The sequence below is a fragment of the Neurospora hispaniola genome (genome assembly GCF_033458365.1).
Source record: "Neurospora hispaniola strain FGSC 10403 chromosome Unknown B0T23scaffold_4, whole genome shotgun sequence".
NCBI lineage: Eukaryota > Fungi > Ascomycota > Sordariomycetes > Sordariales > Sordariaceae > Neurospora > Neurospora hispaniola.
In genome coordinates this window covers 1,903,858-1,922,311 of record NW_026944409.1, presented here as the reverse complement: position 1 = coordinate 1,922,311, position 18,454 = coordinate 1,903,858, and the positions used below count along the sequence as shown (strand labels likewise).

General features: G+C 51.3%; 4 protein-coding genes and 1 non-coding gene across 5 annotated transcripts; 3 read left to right on the top strand and 2 right to left on the bottom strand.

Annotated features, from left to right (window-relative positions):
- The first annotated feature begins 3,729 nt into the window (after positions 1 to 3,729).
- On the top strand, positions 3,730 to 5,186 carry B0T23DRAFT_141821 (Clr5 domain-containing protein). The gene is made up of 3 exons (XM_062832372.1): positions 3,730 to 4,070; positions 4,236 to 4,490; positions 4,638 to 5,186. Exons 1-3 carry the CDS (start codon positions 3,955 to 3,957, stop codon positions 4,918 to 4,920), a joined length of 654 nt encoding a protein of 217 aa, XP_062692888.1. The 5' UTR covers positions 3,730 to 3,954; the 3' UTR covers positions 4,921 to 5,186.
- On the bottom strand, positions 5,151 to 6,901 carry B0T23DRAFT_141802 (zinc-finger of the MIZ type in Nse subunit-domain-containing protein). Its single transcript, XM_062832371.1, has 2 exons — positions 5,692 to 6,901; positions 5,151 to 5,635 (listed from the first exon to the last, which is right to left on the bottom strand). The coding sequence occupies exons 1-2, from the start codon at positions 6,700 to 6,702 to the stop codon at positions 5,432 to 5,434; spliced, it is 1,215 nt and encodes a 404-aa protein (XP_062692887.1). The 5' UTR covers positions 6,703 to 6,901; the 3' UTR covers positions 5,151 to 5,431.
- Positions 6,902 to 11,748: 4,847 nt separating this feature from the next.
- On the top strand, positions 11,749 to 12,841 carry B0T23DRAFT_141552 (vivid PAS protein VVD). The gene is made up of 3 exons (XM_062832370.1): positions 11,749 to 12,090; positions 12,156 to 12,251; positions 12,321 to 12,841. The coding sequence occupies exons 1-3, from the start codon at positions 12,034 to 12,036 to the stop codon at positions 12,726 to 12,728; spliced, it is 561 nt and encodes a 186-aa protein (XP_062692886.1). The 5' UTR covers positions 11,749 to 12,033; the 3' UTR covers positions 12,729 to 12,841.
- Positions 12,842 to 14,341: 1,500 nt separating this feature from the next.
- Positions 14,342 to 14,413, top strand: B0T23DRAFT_t209. The gene has a single exon. It is a non-coding gene; the product is annotated as a tRNA-Arg (tRNA).
- A 714-nt stretch (positions 14,414 to 15,127) lies between these two features.
- On the bottom strand, positions 15,128 to 17,366 carry B0T23DRAFT_442049 (EF hand associated-domain-containing protein; the record flags this gene model as incomplete). Its single annotated transcript, XM_062840804.1, has 2 exons — positions 17,134 to 17,366; positions 15,128 to 17,007 (listed from the first exon to the last, which is right to left on the bottom strand). Exons 1-2 carry the CDS (start codon positions 17,141 to 17,143, stop codon positions 15,128 to 15,130), a joined length of 1,890 nt encoding a protein of 629 aa, XP_062692885.1. The 5' UTR covers positions 17,144 to 17,366.
- Between the last annotated feature and the right edge of the window lie 1,088 nt (positions 17,367 to 18,454).

Below are 18,454 nucleotides of genomic sequence, written 5' to 3'. Positions count from 1 at the left end.
CCCCATTGATGGGGATCTACATAGGGTATAGGGTGGTAGGTTTGTATAATAGGTATGCTTGTGGCCTGGACAAGAAGGGGACACTCAGGCGTTGCTTAAAAGTGTAAACATATGATATAATAAGGAAGGTATTTTTTGTAGATATAGATAACGACGCCATGATCAAATGCTTTTTCAAAGTTGTATCTGCATGTGTGAAGGATATTCACCATCTGCAAATGTCTGCGAAATTCGGTGGGTCTCACCAATAACCCACTAGAACACGATGAAGCCTACATGATATGTTTTTTCTGGTTGCTGCGTCTTCTTTCACAGAAGTGAAGTCTCCGTCAAATGCCCATATCTCTATTCTCAAAGCGAACATATCGACCGCGAAGTAAGTACAGCGAATGATCGTCCCTCGGTGACTCCAGCACCGTATTTGCACCAAATAGGCATAAAGAAGAATGGAGGAGATAAAAAGGATTTCGCGAATATAGTTCAACATGTTCAGTTATATGCTGGACATTGGTGTTGCTTTTGCAACAGATAGGAACAGAACGAATGGAAAAGAGCGACAAAGGAGAACAGATGCACCCCTCAGAGCCCTTGCCCGCCCGTACAGTTCAATAGCCCCAGGACAATATTTGTCCACGACATCACAGCCCCAAATGGCTGAGGGAATTCCCGACTAGATTAAGCCTGGCCCTCATAGTTGCCTCTCTTCGTATTTAAATAGCGCCCAGCTCGTGGGTTGGGACGTCGAAGTGGTACCCAATGGAATTGGGCAAAATATTGGAGTCGAAGCTAGTGACATTTGAGATGCAGATGGTGTCATTTTCTGTCTGTCCCTCTTGTTAGCTTGGGATTAGTTCAATGAGCGCGGTTATTGTTTTCCTGCCTGACTCATCTAAACCACCTGTGCGTGGCAGCGTCTATGCGGATGTACTGCTTCGGTATAAGACCCTCATGGATGGCAGAATAAGAGCACTTTGTTCAAGACAGTTTAAGGAGGACAAATCTGCCAAAGAGCGTGAGAAAACGGGAAAGTGCCATATTCGAAAGAAGCCCTCCTTTGCAAGTCCTTCCACGAAGGGCCGCCATAATACTGCATGTGTAGCATCCCATGTCGGCCGCGAAACTACAAGCACCCTCGCTTTCAGGGTTTTTTTTTTTTTTTTTCTTCTTCAGGGGTCATTGTAACGGCAACCGTGCGACATGCGCCGCACAATAATACTGTAGCAGATGCAATTTGCTCACTCTTGGGTTGTCGACAGCAAGCTTGGTTTCACCGAGAAATCGGCGTCTTCGCCTTCGCTGCCGTGAGGTTAACTCGGAATGTTGCACCGTGGTCTTTAGCGAGCCTGGATGTGAGTGGTAATTAAGTGTTCGGAGAGCCTTATTGAAGACTCTTGTTGTTATAGTGCCATCTAAAACAAATGATTTGCATCAGGTTGTTAGTCAGCTTGTCTTATCTGCTCGTTCTTCTCTCTCGAAGCTAGGCGAGTAGGTGGTCCTGCTAACTTCAGTCTCTCGGTCACTTCCTCATGGCAAGCCATACCTTACCGAGTCTTGACACCACCTCAGGCAAAGTCCTGCCTCTACAGGTAGAGTTGGACCTCGACACAGCCTGGGTGAAATGGTGGTTGGTTCGACCTTCAAACCTGCTATTCTAGGTAAGCTGCGTGGGATTTAGGATACATACAATTCGACGTATCTATCAATCTCATAGTCAATCAGACAGGCCAATCACGGAAAGACTTCAACAATCGCATCCGATGTTTATCTGCTTACTGTGGTAACTGCACCAGTCCATCGGTCCAAGTTCTAAACCACTTTAAGCTCTGTTCCTGACACAGGTTCCTGTTGCTGCCTTGCGCATTTCTTAATTTAGACCACGCACACCAAATGGAGTCCCGGTCCCTGTGTGACCAATGAACCACGGGCTTCCAACATCCAAACCACGAATCAAATAGAAGCAGACAACACAGACAGACGTAGGAGTGATAAGAACGAGATGATCGATAACGGGTTATGTGTGTACTTGCGCATGTGGGACGTGGGGAAGGAAGCAAGCAAGATAGCGTTCGGGCTGAATACTAGGCAGACAGAGCAGCCGCATGGACAAGAATTGGTTGGCAGCACTCGGTGATATTAGGGAGAACGGGATGAGAGGGGGAGAACACCCGTCGAGACCGTGGACGAAAGGAAGGAAGAGGAGATGAGGCTCGGGGTTGCGTGGAGGATGAGGAGGGCGGAGTGCTCGATGGCTGCCGATCCGAGAACGTTTGGGATGGGGAAATGATGCAAAATTCTGATTTCACGTGTGGGAATTGATGCATGAGGGAAAGCGGGAAGCGGGAAGGTGCCATCAAGGAGGCTCGGTGAGGCTGTGTCGTCAGGATGTAATTTGCTGGCATGCCAAGAAGCCTTGCCCAATCGTGGGGAAAGAGCCTTCACCGGCGACACTTTCCCCTCATGCCTTTGCCATTGATTGATGTGTGATAATTGTGTGTGAGTGGCACCTACCCGTTTACATGAGGAAGAACATCAATCATCCTCCTGCTTCCGAAAATGCGTCTCGACCGGCTCTTCCTACATATACCTCTAGTTCCAGTTCGCCTGCTTCCTGCCTAACTAATAGCGTGGGACTAACATTGAGCAGTTGATACCTTCGGATGAAACCTTCCTAGTTCATTACAGTCTCATTTCGTTGCACTTTCCCATGCCGTATTCGCGACAATGTTAGAGTCTAGTAGCGAAACGGTTGAACTGAAACACATGTATCAAAGACAGAAGGCGCGGCTGTTGCATGCCATTCTAACCAGGCTCTCACGATATACGTCGTACGTAGGACTATCCTACCTTCGCCGCGCAGAGTAGGTATCACTCGAAGCCTCAATTCCTCACTTGGTAGATTTCTTCCCTCTTGCATAACTACCTACAAGCTTATCGCCTTAATTGTGCATAGAGGTAGTTATCGTTGCTTTCATCTGTCCGTCATCTAACATTGCCTGCCTGCCCAGCCTGCCTTCTCGTCCACGTTTTGGTACTTGCCGAGGCGGAGAAGGCTGCCTAGCTGTCTGCCTAACTGTACTCACCCACCTCACCCAGTCGTGACCAGGCACACGGCCGATTCGGAACCACTCCCGGTTACCGATGGTGCGTATCGCGGTGTGCAGCGTGTCCCACCAATTTTCGAGGCCCGTCAATGGCTGATACTCTTTTGTTGAGCTTGTCTCTCGCCCAGTATGGTTGGTTTTCGGTCGACTCTTGATTGCCAGAGGCACGGTACGTGCTCATGAGTGTCCATCAAGCTTTCCCAAACATTTCTCCCCGCAGTTCAGGTATGGCAAGCTAGGCAGGGAGTAGATAGGGCTGGATGTCTCTTCCATTGATAGCCTTGTGCGCTCATCACCGCCCCCTCTCCCCAGTGGTCGGTCAGTCGCAAGACAACCTCGAGTGGAAGTCATGGCTTCATAGCCGTCTGCATGCCGGGCACCATGTGCTGTGAAAACAGTCATGGCTGAAAGGTATCCGATCGATAATCTGACATCCTCTTCTGGTCATAGGAAGAAGGTGACTTGGCATCATGACACCGATATACAAACTCGTGTCTTGGGGTTGGTCCTATATAGACCCAAGACAATGACCGCCCTTCATGATGTTTGCTGTCCCAAACCATTCTATTTCCATCTCCTTAACTTCTCAAGCATTGCTTTGCATTGTGACTTGGATTCCGAACATATCACTTACCTCTTAACCCATCATCGTGGTTGCAAATCCTGCAACCACCATCTTGATATTCTGGCTTTCCTCAACCGCATGGCAGGCATAGACACTCGTCAGCTACCATTCAACAATCTCAGCGCCGACGGCCTTGTTCTCGTTGTTGGCCCTGTTAGCGCTCTCCGCACTAATCGTGAATCTCGACTGTCAACAACTTAAACAGCCTTGAACAAGAGCAAAGACAAGATGACGAAGCAATGGGAAGACCACAGACATATCATCATCCGGGAGTACAAGGACAACAACAAGCCTCTTCATGAGGTAAAGAAGTTCATGGAGGAACGGTATCGGTTTAGAGCTTCGTAGGTATTTCTTCCTGCGTTCAAGATGTCTATCGTGTTTCGCGTTACATTTCGATGGTGGTCGGCGGCGTTTGCTCGTTTGGGATGTTCGGGTCTCGTTTGTCGTTTCTCGTCGTTGCTTTGACCATAGTCGTTGTCTGTCTCTAACGCGTAATCGTGTGATAGAATCCGGGCATACAGGTCGCGCTTCGATCGATGGAGGGTTCGCAAGTATACGAGTCGCAAGCGAAGAGATTCTTTCGCAGCCAAATCCGATAAATCTGTGTTGTCCGAGTCATCAGATGATGGTACCGTCTCGCCACCCCCATCATCAAGTCCCATCCATAGACGAGGGAGCAGCAGCCGACAAGGACACCCGTCGATCCATTACATCGGTTCGGGCATGTACGAATCGACGACTCTAACGGAAGTTTCCTTGAGGTAAGTTCTCTGTTTTTCGCATGTCATCGGCAAGACGGCAAGACAAGGCAAGAGAGGGCATCAAGGGTGTGTCGTATTTTGTTAGAATCGTGTTTTGCGAGAAAAGAATGTCTTCATGCTGACTATCTCTTTTCCCCGCTACACTAGCCCCTCGGGCCATCCGAACTTTGAACCACTCCGGCAATTGTATCCTACAGACCCCCTCGCGGGACTGCTGCCTGGGTCGGGCCTGCATTCGAGCCAGAGAGGACTTGTGAACAATTTTCGGTACCCGCCTGACCATCAAGGGCATTATGACACTGGCATTTACCGGCAAGTTCACGACCCAGTGTTCCATACCAAGTTTACCGAGGGCTGTTCTCAACTGCTTCCCCATCATTGCTTCGCCGACAGGGTACTAGCAACCCGCTTTCCGCGGCCCATACGATAACTTAGCGGACATTATGGCCCGTCAACCGTTATCGAACCCTGCATGAGTTGAAACGGACATAACCCACTGGAGAAGTGGTGTTCACTGTTTAGCCTTCAACAGTCGAGAGGCCGGCCAACCCATTTTTTGCTAGCAGAAAGCATATCCAGCTTTACTTGGTGTAACCTGGTACTCGAATTTCGCAGCACAATTTTTTTTTTTTCTCCTCCGGTACAGCGGGCAGTGTATCCTTAGAAGCACGACAGGGGTACTGTGGACATACAAATACATGTGGAGTTTCGAGGGTTTATCTCTTCAAGCAACCACCCTACACTAAACGGTTACCCGAGACTGGTTTCAATATGATCAACATAGAAATGCAAGGCATGGCAACGTCTCTGCTGAGGTGACAACAAACAGTGCGCGGTAACTGCCGAAGGAGTGGTTCGCCTGCTGGGGTTTGATCAGGGGTGGAATAGACTCCGCTATGTAGCGGCCGCCCTCATTAGCTCGATGCAAAAGACAACCTTTCTCACTCAGAATCGTCCTGTTTCACCCCGTTGTTCGCACGGCCTGACCGTAATTGGGTACTCTCACCCATGAGGACGCTTTCATCCATTTGTTCGTCGGGATCAGCATTGGAGCTCCTGTCCTCGCTTTCCCTTGCTGCTCGAGCAGCTCGCTTGACCTTGCGCAATGTGAGTTCATCAAGATACAGGTCCTTGATGCGAAGCTCCTGTGGTGACATGTCAGCTGGAGATTTGTTGCACAAAATAATACGTCTATTCTTACCTTGGTGCACACAGGGCACTGTGCTTTGCCCCCAGTGCCTCTCAAGTACTCCATTATTGCGGTTTTCTCGAAAACGTGTGGGCATTTGTGGTTGGCGTATGGCTCCTTCAAGGGTCGAAGCGTTAACTTGCAAGTGAGGTCCTGGACCTCGCGCTCGATAATGAGGTCCTCATCACCCGCCGGAGCACCATCCCAAATAGGCCTGCCTTGGTTATCAAACCAAGTGGACGCATCGGGAAGGGGCACTTGGTCTTCGGGGTGCTGGGCATCATGCCACATCTTTTTGAAAGCGATGTACTCGTTGTTGGAAGCGTAACGGTCATAAGCACTCGTGGCACGGTACTGTCTCGCGTTGGAATCTCTTGCCTTGTGGAGTGCCTCGCGCACGCCGGTCAGAGGGGCCTCGTCCTTAGCTCCGACGGCCTCTGCCTCTTCAGGCTCGGCATCGACACCACCCATCTCCTCATCACTATCGCCGCTGACCCGCTGTGCAGCTTTCCGTTTCCGTGAGGGGCGTTCCCGGCGGGATTTTTCGCTCTGTACCTGGTCTGCCACCGAGCCCAAAACTAACTTCTCGCGCTGAACTTCGGCGCGGTAGTCAATAACCTGTCGCAAGGCAGCCTCGATCTCATCAGTCAAATGGGTCACATCTCCATGTAGCTTGTTGACGTATTCCTCGAGCTCGGCCTCGTCTTCGCCCTTTTCAGATTCACCACGGCCACGTCGCTTTTCGATCTTGCCCGTCAGCTGTGATTTACGAGCAAACAGGGTATCGTTAATGGCGCCGACGGCCTCTCGCAAGTAGGTAGCGGATTTGGAAAGATGGTCCTCGTACTTGCGCATCTCCGCGTTGTTGTTGGTGAGGTTGGCCAGGGCCTGTCTGCCTGCATCGTTCATTGGATGCGAGGGAGGCTCATAGGGGGGCAGGTCGGACCCATTGTGGGCTGATGTGGACGCGGAGGCAGTTGGCTGAGGGCGGCGCGAACCCTGAACAAGTCGGCCGGGTGGCATGATGCTGGAATGCGCGGTAGGTATTGAGGTGGCTCGGCTGGGTATAGGTGGCCGCTGGCTAGGTGTCCGTGATAGCTTGCTCTATGCTGGGCGATCCGCTGTCGTGCCGATAGACCCTTCAATCGAATATGATGCTGCGTAATGTTGGCCGGGGGGGGCTTGGCAGTCAGTGCCACTGTGTGTCCCCAGGTGAGCAGTGTACCGGCGTCGGTTGGGCTGCCTTGCAGATAAAGAGCTGGACCGTTGAGGCGTAGAAGGCGGGTGGAAGAAAGCAAAACAAGGACCAGAGGGGTTCTTGATTGCCGTAGAGTCTCGGGATATTTAGCGATCAGGGAGTCTAAAACATGCAATGACCTTTGTTGAACAGCCTGTTGAACGACCTGTCGAGCCTGTACCCGTCATGCAATTTGGACTGTGGTTGCTTGTGTAGCCCTACTAGACCTACGTCGAACAGAGATCGAACAATGATCGAACACGGCGATCGAGACGTCGCGGCGGCTGGCAACGGTATTCCTTGTCCGGGTCGGTGATTTGGTGATGGGGATCGTGAATGTCGGATACAAATTGAAACTGAACGGTGTTGAAGTTGGGAGTGGAAAACGCGTGTTGCCCTCAGCGGAACGCGTCTCGACCATTTAGGTAACGAACTTTCCACTTGGGACGTTTCCGTTTCGGTCCAAGTGGAAGCGGGAGTGGAGGCCGATGGAGGAGAGGCAGTGGAGACTGGAAGTGGTTCCGTTACATCGAAAATCGGGATTTGGCGAAGAAGCTCGAGCCACTGCACATGTACTTTAGGAAGATTCGGAATGCCAAGACCGCTAGCGCGGTACATCGATACATACTTGCGACCTCAGCTCTTACTAACCGTAACGCTGCAATCAACTCGGTCCACTGGCAGTGAATCAAACGAACCAGTCATCCAACCGACCCAGCAATGGAAATTCATCTCAACTCGTATCCGTCATGTTATAGGTTTCTGCTGAGCCTGCGAGTATACGAGAAGCATCTGTATTCGTAAGACTCTATTCGCGACGCTGAGGACGGCATAAGCTGTCTGGAACTGCCCTCGCTGGCCCCAAAATGCACGGCCGAGCCTGTCATGCCCCCGGGTACTTGACCAGCAATTGTAGGGTATCTTTTGACGACCAATCGACAGCAATGTGTGACATCAGGGACAAGGGGGGAGGCTTCCCGCAACACAGCACAGCTTCAGCCTCAACCTTTTGTTTTTTCAGCGATGACGGGCCGTGAAAGGCACAGTTCTCTTTCTGTCTCTCCTCAAAACAAGCCAGACCCTTCTTGATTGAAGTGCCATTCCACATATGCACACATGGCTCGGGCATTACTAGTAGCCAGCTCAGCTTAGGTACCCTTACACTGCGAAGCCCGAACGGGAAATTGCTGTGAAATGTGAATCCTCGATCCTGGTTGCTGACTTGCTCTTACTCGCCGAGTGAGTCGCCTGTCCCACAGATTACAGATTACCGCCCAAGAACCGGGAGGGCGGATCATGACAGGTCCATTCAGCGGTAGCGAAAGCCCCCCGTGCCCCCTTGGCTGATGACCAGGACAAGACGCAGGCGGCGAGATGAGGATGAGCCCTCTTCATGATGAGGACTCACCAACCAACCGCCATTCCCTATCCCTTCCAGGCCGCTGGCGTCTCTGTCGGAAAAGGGATATGAGTGTGTGAACGAGGTGGATATTGGCCGTCGAAGCCCATGGGAACTTCCCGCTCTTGGCGCCTTTGCGTTTTCGTCAACGTTGGACGATTTATCCCCATCACCCTCATTCGCCTGGCCGGCGATGCAGTGGCATCAAACACAAGCCGTCTTTAGCATCGGAGTATACTACACACACACGCACTCTCAGCAGTGAGTTTTTGGAAGATCCAATGCTGACTTAACACAGGCAACCCTTCACGAAGACCCGGCTTGCCGTTGATTATTCGGTGTAACCAAGCGCTGGGACTGTGCACCGTGTCACATCGAGATTTCAAACTGCTCTGCGGTCGTGCAGTCACCGGTTATCATGGAACTAATTGGAAACCAAGCGGCCGGTTGAGCAAAGTCTTGCCCTGAAAAGTTGGCACATCAGAGCCATCCCGTTTGCGGTTGCAGACGGATGAAAAACGAGCGGAATGCACGGGAACAGGGCAAGGTGACCATGACATGGGCGAAAGGTAGCCGGAGACAGACGCAACCCGCGCACATCCCGAAAGGGGAAGTTGCGATAATCTCGTGTTGTGACTTTTCCCTCTTCCCTCAATGATGTGCCGACGCCAACGCCATCACTGTGATTCGAGCTTGCCTGCTTCCTGGCGTCCTATGGCCTCCCGTGTCCTGCTGGTGATCATCCCAATCTGTCAAGTCTCATTTCCCCTCATTCCCATCACGATGAGGAGTCTGAGACTTTCCGGGAAAAGAGGGGGTGTCGATAGTTTGGTCCGTTTTGTCGACGGTATTCATGTGATGTCCCTACAGTTGCATGAGACCAGGCCGCCCTGTTGTTGTTCATGGTTCTCTCCCGGTCCCAAGGGAGCCAGGCTGGGGCGCCCCCCTCCCCCCCTCCTTCTCTGTCCTTCCACAACTTCATGACCCCCCATGCGCCTCTGCCTAAAGGTCTACCACCTACCGGACCCTCTGCTCATCAAGACCCCCAAGGTGCCCCGCCCGCTTTATCGCCATACAGTAAATTGACTGTACATATACCCGATGAGAACCTGGTTGCTGTTCGATCCAAACTCGGGCTGTCCAACATACAAGCGAGAAGCGTGGGTCACCTCACGGCCGGTTGGCGCAAAGGGACGAGGTAGGTTTGTAGTGTAGCAAGGGGGTTCGGCCTTGACGCCTACAAGGGAGCAGATGGAATGAGAACACCTAAACAACCAAGCTCAGAATCAAGGCATCACCACATGTCTTTAGCGCAACGATATCAGCAAGCTCTCCGAACACACATGAAAATGGGTTCCGTTATTGTGGTCCTGGTGAAAGGGGTGGTGTTGGGTACTTGAGGTACATATCTACCTACCTACCTACCTACCTACCAACCAACCAACCTCCCCACCAACCTCTCGGGTCGGGCAGATTAACGTTGGTGGTCAAGGTGTCAAGTGTCGTATGTCCGGTGGTGGTGGTGGTGGTGCGCGCATTTGACAGCCGGTGACGGGACAACTTGAAAGGAACCGAAACCGAAGAGACAACTTGACAGATGGAAGTGACTAACTCCCTAGAGCACTAGGGTTGACGTTGCAGTAAAAACGTGCCGGTTTTCTTCCCTATCTGCACTGTCCGCTGGCTGGTTGGTGCGGTTTCAATTGTTCGTGCTGGCGCGTGGGTCCCGTTCTTGGTTCGATCCACGGCGCTGGTGCGATCGCTGCGGATCTGGGTCCCTCGATGATTTAGCAGCTGCGATCGGTCAGCATCGCTGTCCCCATTCTACGTACACTGCCATCCGAAATCAGAAAGTATTCCCCAAGTTCGCTGGTGGGTTCCATGGGTCTTGGCGGCATCCAGATTTGCCTGCATTCTCACGCCGTCTGCTCCTTCTTCTCCTATTTGTCTCCGTGCTGTCCGCGAATCGGTACGTTTTTCAATGTTTGGCCTCTTGGCCATGACCCTCTTCGGTTTCTGGATCGAACTTTGTTCGGTTACTACCTAGGTACCTACCTAGGCTCGAGCTAGGCACTTACGTCTATGACTCCATCGGCCTCTCTTTCCTCCCTTCGGACTTTTGCATATCCACAATTGGCAACTCTCACCGATCTCTCGTCAACCTCCTCTCGTACTTTGATAACGCTTATACTATCTTTTTCTTCTCTGTTAGCATTCATTTGAAGACACTATCCTGATAAGCGAAAACCCCAAGACGCCTTCGATCTGAATAATAAAAGTCACCACGGTATTCTTCACCAAAAGTGTGAAGCAAACATGGCATCATCAGCCCATTGAGGGACTACTATGTCAGCAAGATCAAGACTCTTCTTTCATGACTTTTGTGGTGCCATTGGTCTTGGGTTGGGGGTGTAATGGTCAAATAAACGGGAAGGGGTGGTCAGCCCTGAGCGTCGATGAAGAGCGTGATGATAAAAACTCCATACGGTGCAAGTTGTCGATAAAGACGGGGCACATGATGGGGATTCTTGGACGCCAGGGTCTTCCACCTACCTAGTCTAGGGTGTCAAAGGAAATGCGGTCCCATTACTGGATCCATCCGAACTGCTCGAACATCGGGCCACTCCCGTTGTGTCCTCTGAGTTTCCCGATCTCAAGAGCTTCCCGATGCAGGCTGTGATCACAGATCCTGGCCTCGGCGCTGAGACGGGATGATGGATACTGCTGTACTATGTACACTAGATACGGGACAGCAGAGCAAGCGGCACCCGGACAATGGGACAGCAGCAAGCAGTCACTCTTCAACAAGAAAAAAAAAAAAAAATTGAAACGGCCATGTCGCCGGCATACCACCCACAGCCTGGCTCCCGCGTTTTGTCAATGGCTCACACAAAGAGCTCCCATCTCTTGTCCGGGCCGTGGTCTCTTTGTGTACCCTCAGGCCACCCTTGCTACCTACGTACATGGAACGTGTAAAGGCGTCGTGTACCGTTCGATTGGATCGGCGTCTTGTCTCTGGCAACTGTCTCTCTTTTTTGCTGTATGTCCCTGGCCCCCCTTGGCCTGCCCTGCCTGGCTCTTGAGCTATGGTGTCTCTCCATACAGGACCCTGGGCATCCCAAACACCCCCGGCTCCCACTTCAAATGACCAGCAGGATACCGGTTGTTGACCAGGTCTACCGGATCCCCGATACAGACTTTGTCTGGAACCTTTGCGTCTTGATTTTGTTTATCGCACCCAAGATTACTGTTTCCACCTTTCGGTCCTCACATCTGCACTGATTCGACCTCGTTCCGCAGCCAAATCCTGCTCCAGATCCCCTACACTACATCTCGATCGACGGCATTCCGGCGCTCAGTCCCAACCAGACCTTTGCGTCTTAGGGCTTTATTAAATACCCTCTTCTTCCTTCAACCTCATAGCCTTTCTTCCTTTGCCTTAGCCTTAGTTCTTGCCACCGTGTATGCCTTCAACCTTGATATCATTACACTCAACAAGCTCCATCTCATCCTCGACTCTATTGGTCTATGCGATAACCTATCACACTTACACTACCAATTCCCTTGTCCCAAATAGGTCGGCCTATAACATCGTCATCAACCTGTTAGCCTTCGCCAGCTAGGGGGCTAGCGCCTGTGCGATTACTCGAAAGCCTCTTCAGCCGGCTAAAGAAACCATCATAATACCCTACCAACACACTGTCTCATAGCCAGCACCATGAGCCATACCGTGAACTCGAGCACCATGAACCCATGGGAGGTTGAGGCGTATCAGGTAGACAGCACTCCTTTCTTCTGCTTGGTATTGGCGATGCCCCTGCTAACAAAAAAAAACCCCAGCAATACCACTATGACCCTCGAACCGCGCCCACGGCCAACCCTCTCTTCTTCCATACGCTCTACGCTCCCGGCGGTTACGACATTATGGGCTATCTGGTTAGTCACCCCCGAAGCCGTGTTCGTTGTTATCATGGGGAGGTCAAAGCGGCTAACATACTGTAACAGATTCAGATTATGAACAGGCCAAATCCCCAGGTAGAACTGGGACCTGTTGACACGTCATGCGCTCTGATTTTGTGCGACCTGAAGCAAAAAGACACGCCAATTGTGTACGCCTCGGAAGCTTTTCTCTATATGACAGGATACAGCAATGCGGAGGTCTTGGGGAGAAACTGCCGTTTTCTTCAGTCACCCGACGGAATGGTCAAGCCGAAATCGACAAGGAAGTACGTCGACTCCAACACGATCAATACGATGAGGAAAGCGATTGATAGGAACGCCGAGGTGCAGGTTGAGGTGGTCAACTTTAAGAAGAACGGTCAACGGTTCGTCAACTTCTTGACGATGATCCCGGTGCGAGATGAGACAGGGGAATACCGGTACAGCATGGGTTTCCAGTGCGAAACGGAATGAAAGCGGCGAGTTAAGAAGGGAGAGGAGAGAAGAAAAGGGGGGAGAGCGAAAGAGAAGTGGGATGAGAGGCAACAGTCACAGCACCTCCACGGCGCAATCACAACAACTACAACCACAACAAGACCAACATCAACATCAAGATCAACAAACAAGGGGAGGGAGTTAGACACGATGTCATCTGGCATACGTCGCGGCGTTTGAGGGTTTTACTTTTTTGTTTGCTGTCATTCCGGGGTTTCTCATGTTTGGCTAGGGGCTTCACATCAACATCATTGCGAAAGGCGTCTTATTCTGCGATCGGGCATGGCGATGAGATTGGTCTTTATTTTTCATCTTTATATTCCCACATGTACATATCATTACAGTCATCCGCTTTCTCACTTCCGTCGTTTCTCAAAAAAGTGTTTGGTTCTTCTTTTACCGCATCACCTATTATTACATTATCATCTGTCAAGATGACAGAGCGGCATTATGGCCCTGCTTTAGATCTTCATCTTCAGGTTGCTTTGGATCAGGCAAATCGCAAGAGAAGTGGATCTTTCGATGAGGCGATTTTCCATCGGCTTTTACGTTATGATGCGGGAAGCAAGCAGGCAGGCTTGTTGGGTAGGGAATGGACTAGCAGAAGCGGTATGAGAGTTATCAGTCTCGCAAATCAAGGAAGGGGTCGAGGATACAGGAGAGAGAACGCGATGACCATCGTTGCTACCGCGGGGCCAAAAGGTTCTGGATTGGAGCAGTTATTCGAGTGGGCCACTGCAATGAATTCACATTTCATTCCGCCAAATATGGAAACGGAATTCTGCAAACACCGAAACATCAACAGATTGAATCCTTTCTACTGCCATCAATGACCAAGCAGCGCTTAAACTATATCACTATGCCATTGTCACACGCCACAGAGAGCGTTCATCAAAGGGCTGAGACATTCAACTTTCCTTGGACCGTCCATCATTCCGTTGTCAAACCGTCGAGATCGTCACGCCGGGACAGTAGTTCTACAGTATCCCGCGCACATAACCCCAACCCCGATCCTTGATCAGCACTTGAGTTACATGGACTTCAACCGAGCCAACCAGAAAAAAGGCAACCACCACCCAGGCCAGGGGCAGCGATCAGCCTCTCTCCGTTCCCGCTCTTTCCAATCCCATCTCGCGGATGCAAAACCGACACTGACCGTCAACCGCCCAACCGCCCACGCCCGCAGCTCCCCCATAATACTGACGTCACCACACACACCTCTCTTCACTTTTTGCGCATCTCGCATTTCTCATCTCGCAAAAGAAATCGACAACTGCAGCGGGTTCAAATCAATGCTGCTTGCCGCCCAGGCGGACAGACGGGTCCCCCTGACAGCTGCATCCCTCAGTGAAAAGCGCGCACTAGGTACACGCATTGCAAGAACTGCAGGTCTCGTGGGAAAACAGAAGGAGGAAAAAAATATATATATATATATAAGAAGAAGAAGAAGAAGCAGTAGAAAATGAAAAGAAATCTGGGGACAGAACTACGCCGAAATCCGCACGCCACACCACGATCATACTACAAAGGAAGAGTCTACTTGGGGAGCTTATAGAGATACGTTTTTGAAAAACTAAGTATCAAATAATCAAGGTCCGCTGGCTCAATGGCAGAGCGTCTGACTACGAATCAGGAGGTTCCAGGTTCGACCCCTGGGTGGATCGGTTACATGCGTCAAGTGTTCAACTTGTTTTTTTTTTTTTCCTTTTTTTTTTTCATACCTCCAAAAGGGTCATAGAGTTTCAACATGTCGAGGATATAATTATACCATATGAATTTACTTTTGTGTGTTCAGATTTACATTTGTAGTCTTCAAAACTCTCATTCTCATTCACTTTGGCACATTCGGTCACAGGTTGGTGGTTACGCTTCAAGATGATGATGACCATGAGCTGTTCAATCGACTTGCAAGTGAAGTCACTTTCTACAGCAGTATAAGAAGGGGGCTAAATTTCGCTTGTTCTCCTTTTTTTCCCTGCTACGACTGAGGATCTCTCTGTCTAACCAAAGAACAGTAAAATACTTCGTACAAGATAGGAATGCCTCAAAAGAAAAATTACGCTGAGGCTGGGTGGTTCACAATATGTATGTGCGGCAAACGAGTGATGTAAGATATGGAAGCATCTGGTTGGGGAGAAGGGTATCATGGATCAATTCAACGCGCTATGTATGTGTTCATAGAACACCACCAACCCGACCAGCCAGCCCACATGCCACCAGCAACCCGAAACAAAACAAAACCCAGAGACAAAATAAAAAGAACCGGAGAAGAATTGAGCAGGCACAGTTCATGACTGTTACCAATTCAAGGAAACCACGTCGCGCCACATCCCATGCAACCAAGTCACACACCATCAAACGGCTTGATGCACTACCATCTACGCAGCATTCGAAGTCGACCTCCTCCAAATCATAAACGCCGCTAACGCCGCGCACGCCGTCGCTCCCAGTGCCATGTACAGACTGGCCCTATCCGCCGGCGGTTCCTCGCTCCTAGGAAACGCCGTGCTGGGGTTCGTCGCCGCCTCCGCCAGCGCGACAAACAGTTCGCTAATGCTATTCCAGGTGACGCTTACGTGCAAGGGCGCGCTCATGTTGAGCGCGGCCGTGTACGCGTCTGGCTGCAGCTCGCTGCGCTGCGTGGTCTTGTCGCGGTCGGCCTTGAGGGCCGTGTAGACGGCGGGTAGCTCGTCGAGCTGCGGGTATCGCTTGCGGAGCTCGACAATGTGCGAGAAAGAGTCGGGCTCGGACGAGTCGTAGGCGTAGCAGATGAGGTCGCAGGCGTCCAGTTTGGCTTGGTTCTCGAGGATGGCCGGCTCCAGCTCGCCGAGTTCTTCGAGGATCAGATAGCACTGCTTGCCGCCCTGGAGCTCGACGCTGTTGACGGCCTGTCTGGGCTTGATGGTGGGGTGGTAGAGCGTGTCGAAGGGCCGGTTGAGGAACACATCTAAGAGGGAGGATTTGCCGGCGCCGGAGGAGCCGAGAATGTAGCAGAGGACTACGTTGCGGTCGACGCGCCCGGGCCGACGCCTTCGCTTCCGAGGTTTTGTGATTTTGAGGGCGGCTGTTGTCGTCTCGCGGGCGTTTGGTGTCTCGAATCCTAGGTATGCTAGATACTCGAGGGTTGTCTTCGGTTCTAGAAAGGTAGTCATGCTCCACTGGGCAAGCCAACCTTGAAGAGTGATGTGCCCAGCCTCGTTCCGGACGGTGGTGGAGGGGAACGAAGTCTCAGCCCAAGAGTGTGGGAGTCCTGGAGTGGGCGCGAACAAGGCAGCAAGTTCCCGGTCATTGAGACCTCCATCGTTGTCCTTGTCAAAAGTCAAGAAAAGATCCATGAAAAACCGGTATCCCGCTGGACTGAGTTCTGCGGACGCATAATCGGGAACGTCGAATCGTGGGTGTAAGAAACTGTCCTCCAAACTCAAACTGTCTGTGTAGTGATATTTTCGAAGAATGATCCAAATCGTCTCGTGCCGCCCCTTTTCTGCATATAGCTTGTTCAGTTGCAGAAACCCTCGGAGATCCAAACCCTTATCAGTGCTAGAGCTTGGCACTGACTTGCTGACTGTCAGCTTGATGTTATCGAGGTCTTCTTGTGAAAGCGGCTTGTCAAAAGACTTTTGTTGAAAATCCTGCATTTCTTGATCGTTCAGGTACCCATCCTGGTCCTTGTCGGACAGGAAGAATATCCTCCTCAACGCATCGACGCAGGCGGGCTTCAGCTGGCCTTCCTTGTAGTCGAACAAGGGGGCAATGGGATGCGTAACGGCCTTCTGACATAGATAGAAGACCTCGATTACGTTCTTCTGCTCCTTTGCGCTCGTCCTAATGCACGAATCGATCTCCCTGAATTCGGCCATTACAGGAAGCATCTCTTCCTCGGCCACGTGCGCAGCATTTCCATCACTAACAAGGTCCGACTTATTGGCGCATAGTACAACCGGAACATTGACCCCCAATGATCGGAAGTAGGGCATCCAGAATAGAGCGACGCGTTCGTAGCTGTAATGATCGGAGTAGACCAGGAGGATGACGTTGGACTTTCGAATCTCCTTGCGCAACGTGGTTCGGTCTTGTGGGCGGGCGGATGTATCAACGATGGTGGTGGTAACATTTTCGGGTGTTCCGGTCGTCGGGGGAATGGTAACTTGAGGCAGGACGGCCTGTATCTTGTTGGCGACGAAGACGCCCTTGACCAGAGAGGCAATCAAGCTAGACTTGCCGGTCCCCTCATCGCCGCAAACGCAGATGCGGACTGCTACAAAGGGTTAGGTTAACATTTGTCAGGAGTAGTGTCTATACGAAGTATAATAGACAAAGCTCTCGAGGCTGGAAACGTCGACCTTGCGCGCTGGATATCAAGGGAGAGTAGTTGGAATCGTACCAGTAGACATGGTGGCGTAAACACGGAGCTACTATTCCATGATAATCTGTACAGGCCGTCTCAATGAGCTAGAGTCGCGGCGCACTGATTCACACAGTGATGAAAATCGGAATGTTTCGTTAAATAGATGGTTCGAAAAACTAAGGAAGACAAGTTGAACGTGCAAGAGTGTCAGTGTCAAGTGTCAGTTATGCAAGCGGGCAGGTGGTCGGATGGTTTTGTTGAAATCGAACGAGCTCCAAGTTGCTCAAGCCAAGGAGTCGTCGAGGTTCCTCAAAGTGGGGAATCTCGTTTGCTCAACTGACCACTCAGAAAGAGCGCTGGTTGGGCGAATTGGGGTCGGTGGGTCCAGACCTCCCCGCCTGGCTCAGTCAAGTTGTCTGGACAACGACACTTGTTGTGTACATACACAATCGTCTGCTAGATAGCCACTTGCTGTCGCTATTTCTGGCACGTGGGAATGTACAAGTATATTTGCGATTGCGACTGGGAGCGAGACATGACGAGTGACCTGGACCATGAAGCTCAGTGGATGCCAAGGTTACCGATGCAAGAGCGCTATGAAGTCCAACCAGGATCCCATGATCAGGACGATACGAAGGAACTCATTGTGATGGAAGCTCTCTCCCGAGCCTGCCGCGATGAGCACCGGCACAGTTAGTGTAGTTAGTCCAATTACCCCAATTGTGCATCTGCAGGCGACCCTTATATGCATCCCCCATCGTCCTGTCCGCAAGCTTCAGAGGCTGGGATGTTTCTGGTGTACATGTTAGTGAAGAGCGTGCGAGTGGTGTGGTTCCATTGGTTTGAGGCTTCTAGAAGGGATGACAGCCACCCAACGGGGCATTACAGGTCCGGGCCGCCGCCGAGGCTCCGGACGATGTCGTCGTCTCATTCAGCCGATTTACCCCACACTTTCCGGAGATCCATTCATCCCGCGTGGTTTGCGGCCAGTAACGAAGGGTCCCAGTGGCTCCCGCCCGCGCTTCCCCAGCCTTCTGAAGCATCCAAAATGTGACTAAAGAAGCCCCCTGTCCGTCCCAGTCCGACATCATGTCGTGCTGATAGCGTATTGGCGCGTCACTGCAGCGTACCTAACTCATCCTTGAACAATGCCGTCAATCCCGCATTCTTCGGTGTGTCTTTCCCCGGCCTGAGAATGTCCGTCTCTTCTCCTTCCTTCCTTTCAACTCATCCATTCAGGTCCTCCATCATCTGACTCCCGTCCTGATCCGCCTTCTGTATATTTACAACCTTGAGCTTTCCACTTCCCATACCTACTTCTTGGATACTGTTGTTATCTTCCGTTATCTCTCTTTTC

Excerpts from the sequence above, each read along its gene's own strand:
- B0T23DRAFT_141552 (XM_062832370.1), top strand. The coding sequence starts at position 12,034 with ATGAGCCATACCGTGAACTCGAGCACCATGAACCCATGGGAGGTTGAG. Across the intron at positions 12,091-12,155 it reads GGGAGGTTGAGGCGTATCAG|CAATACCACTATGACCCTCG; the intron begins GTAGACAGCACT and ends AAAAAACCCCAG. Across the intron at positions 12,252-12,320 it reads ACGACATTATGGGCTATCTG|ATTCAGATTATGAACAGGCC; the intron begins GTTAGTCACCCC and ends ATACTGTAACAG.
- B0T23DRAFT_141802 (XM_062832371.1), bottom strand. The coding sequence starts at position 6,702 with ATGCCACCCGGCCGACTTGTTCAGGGTTCGCGCCGCCCTCAGCCAACT. Across the intron at positions 5,636-5,691 it reads AGTGCCCTGTGTGCACCAAG|GAGCTTCGCATCAAGGACCT; the intron begins GTAAGAATAGAC and ends ATGTCACCACAG.
- B0T23DRAFT_141821 (XM_062832372.1), top strand. The coding sequence starts at position 3,955 with ATGACGAAGCAATGGGAAGACCACAGACATATCATCATCCGGGAGTAC. Across the intron at positions 4,071-4,235 it reads CGGTATCGGTTTAGAGCTTC|AATCCGGGCATACAGGTCGC; the intron begins GTAGGTATTTCT and ends ATCGTGTGATAG. Across the intron at positions 4,491-4,637 it reads CTAACGGAAGTTTCCTTGAG|CCCCTCGGGCCATCCGAACT; the intron begins GTAAGTTCTCTG and ends CCGCTACACTAG.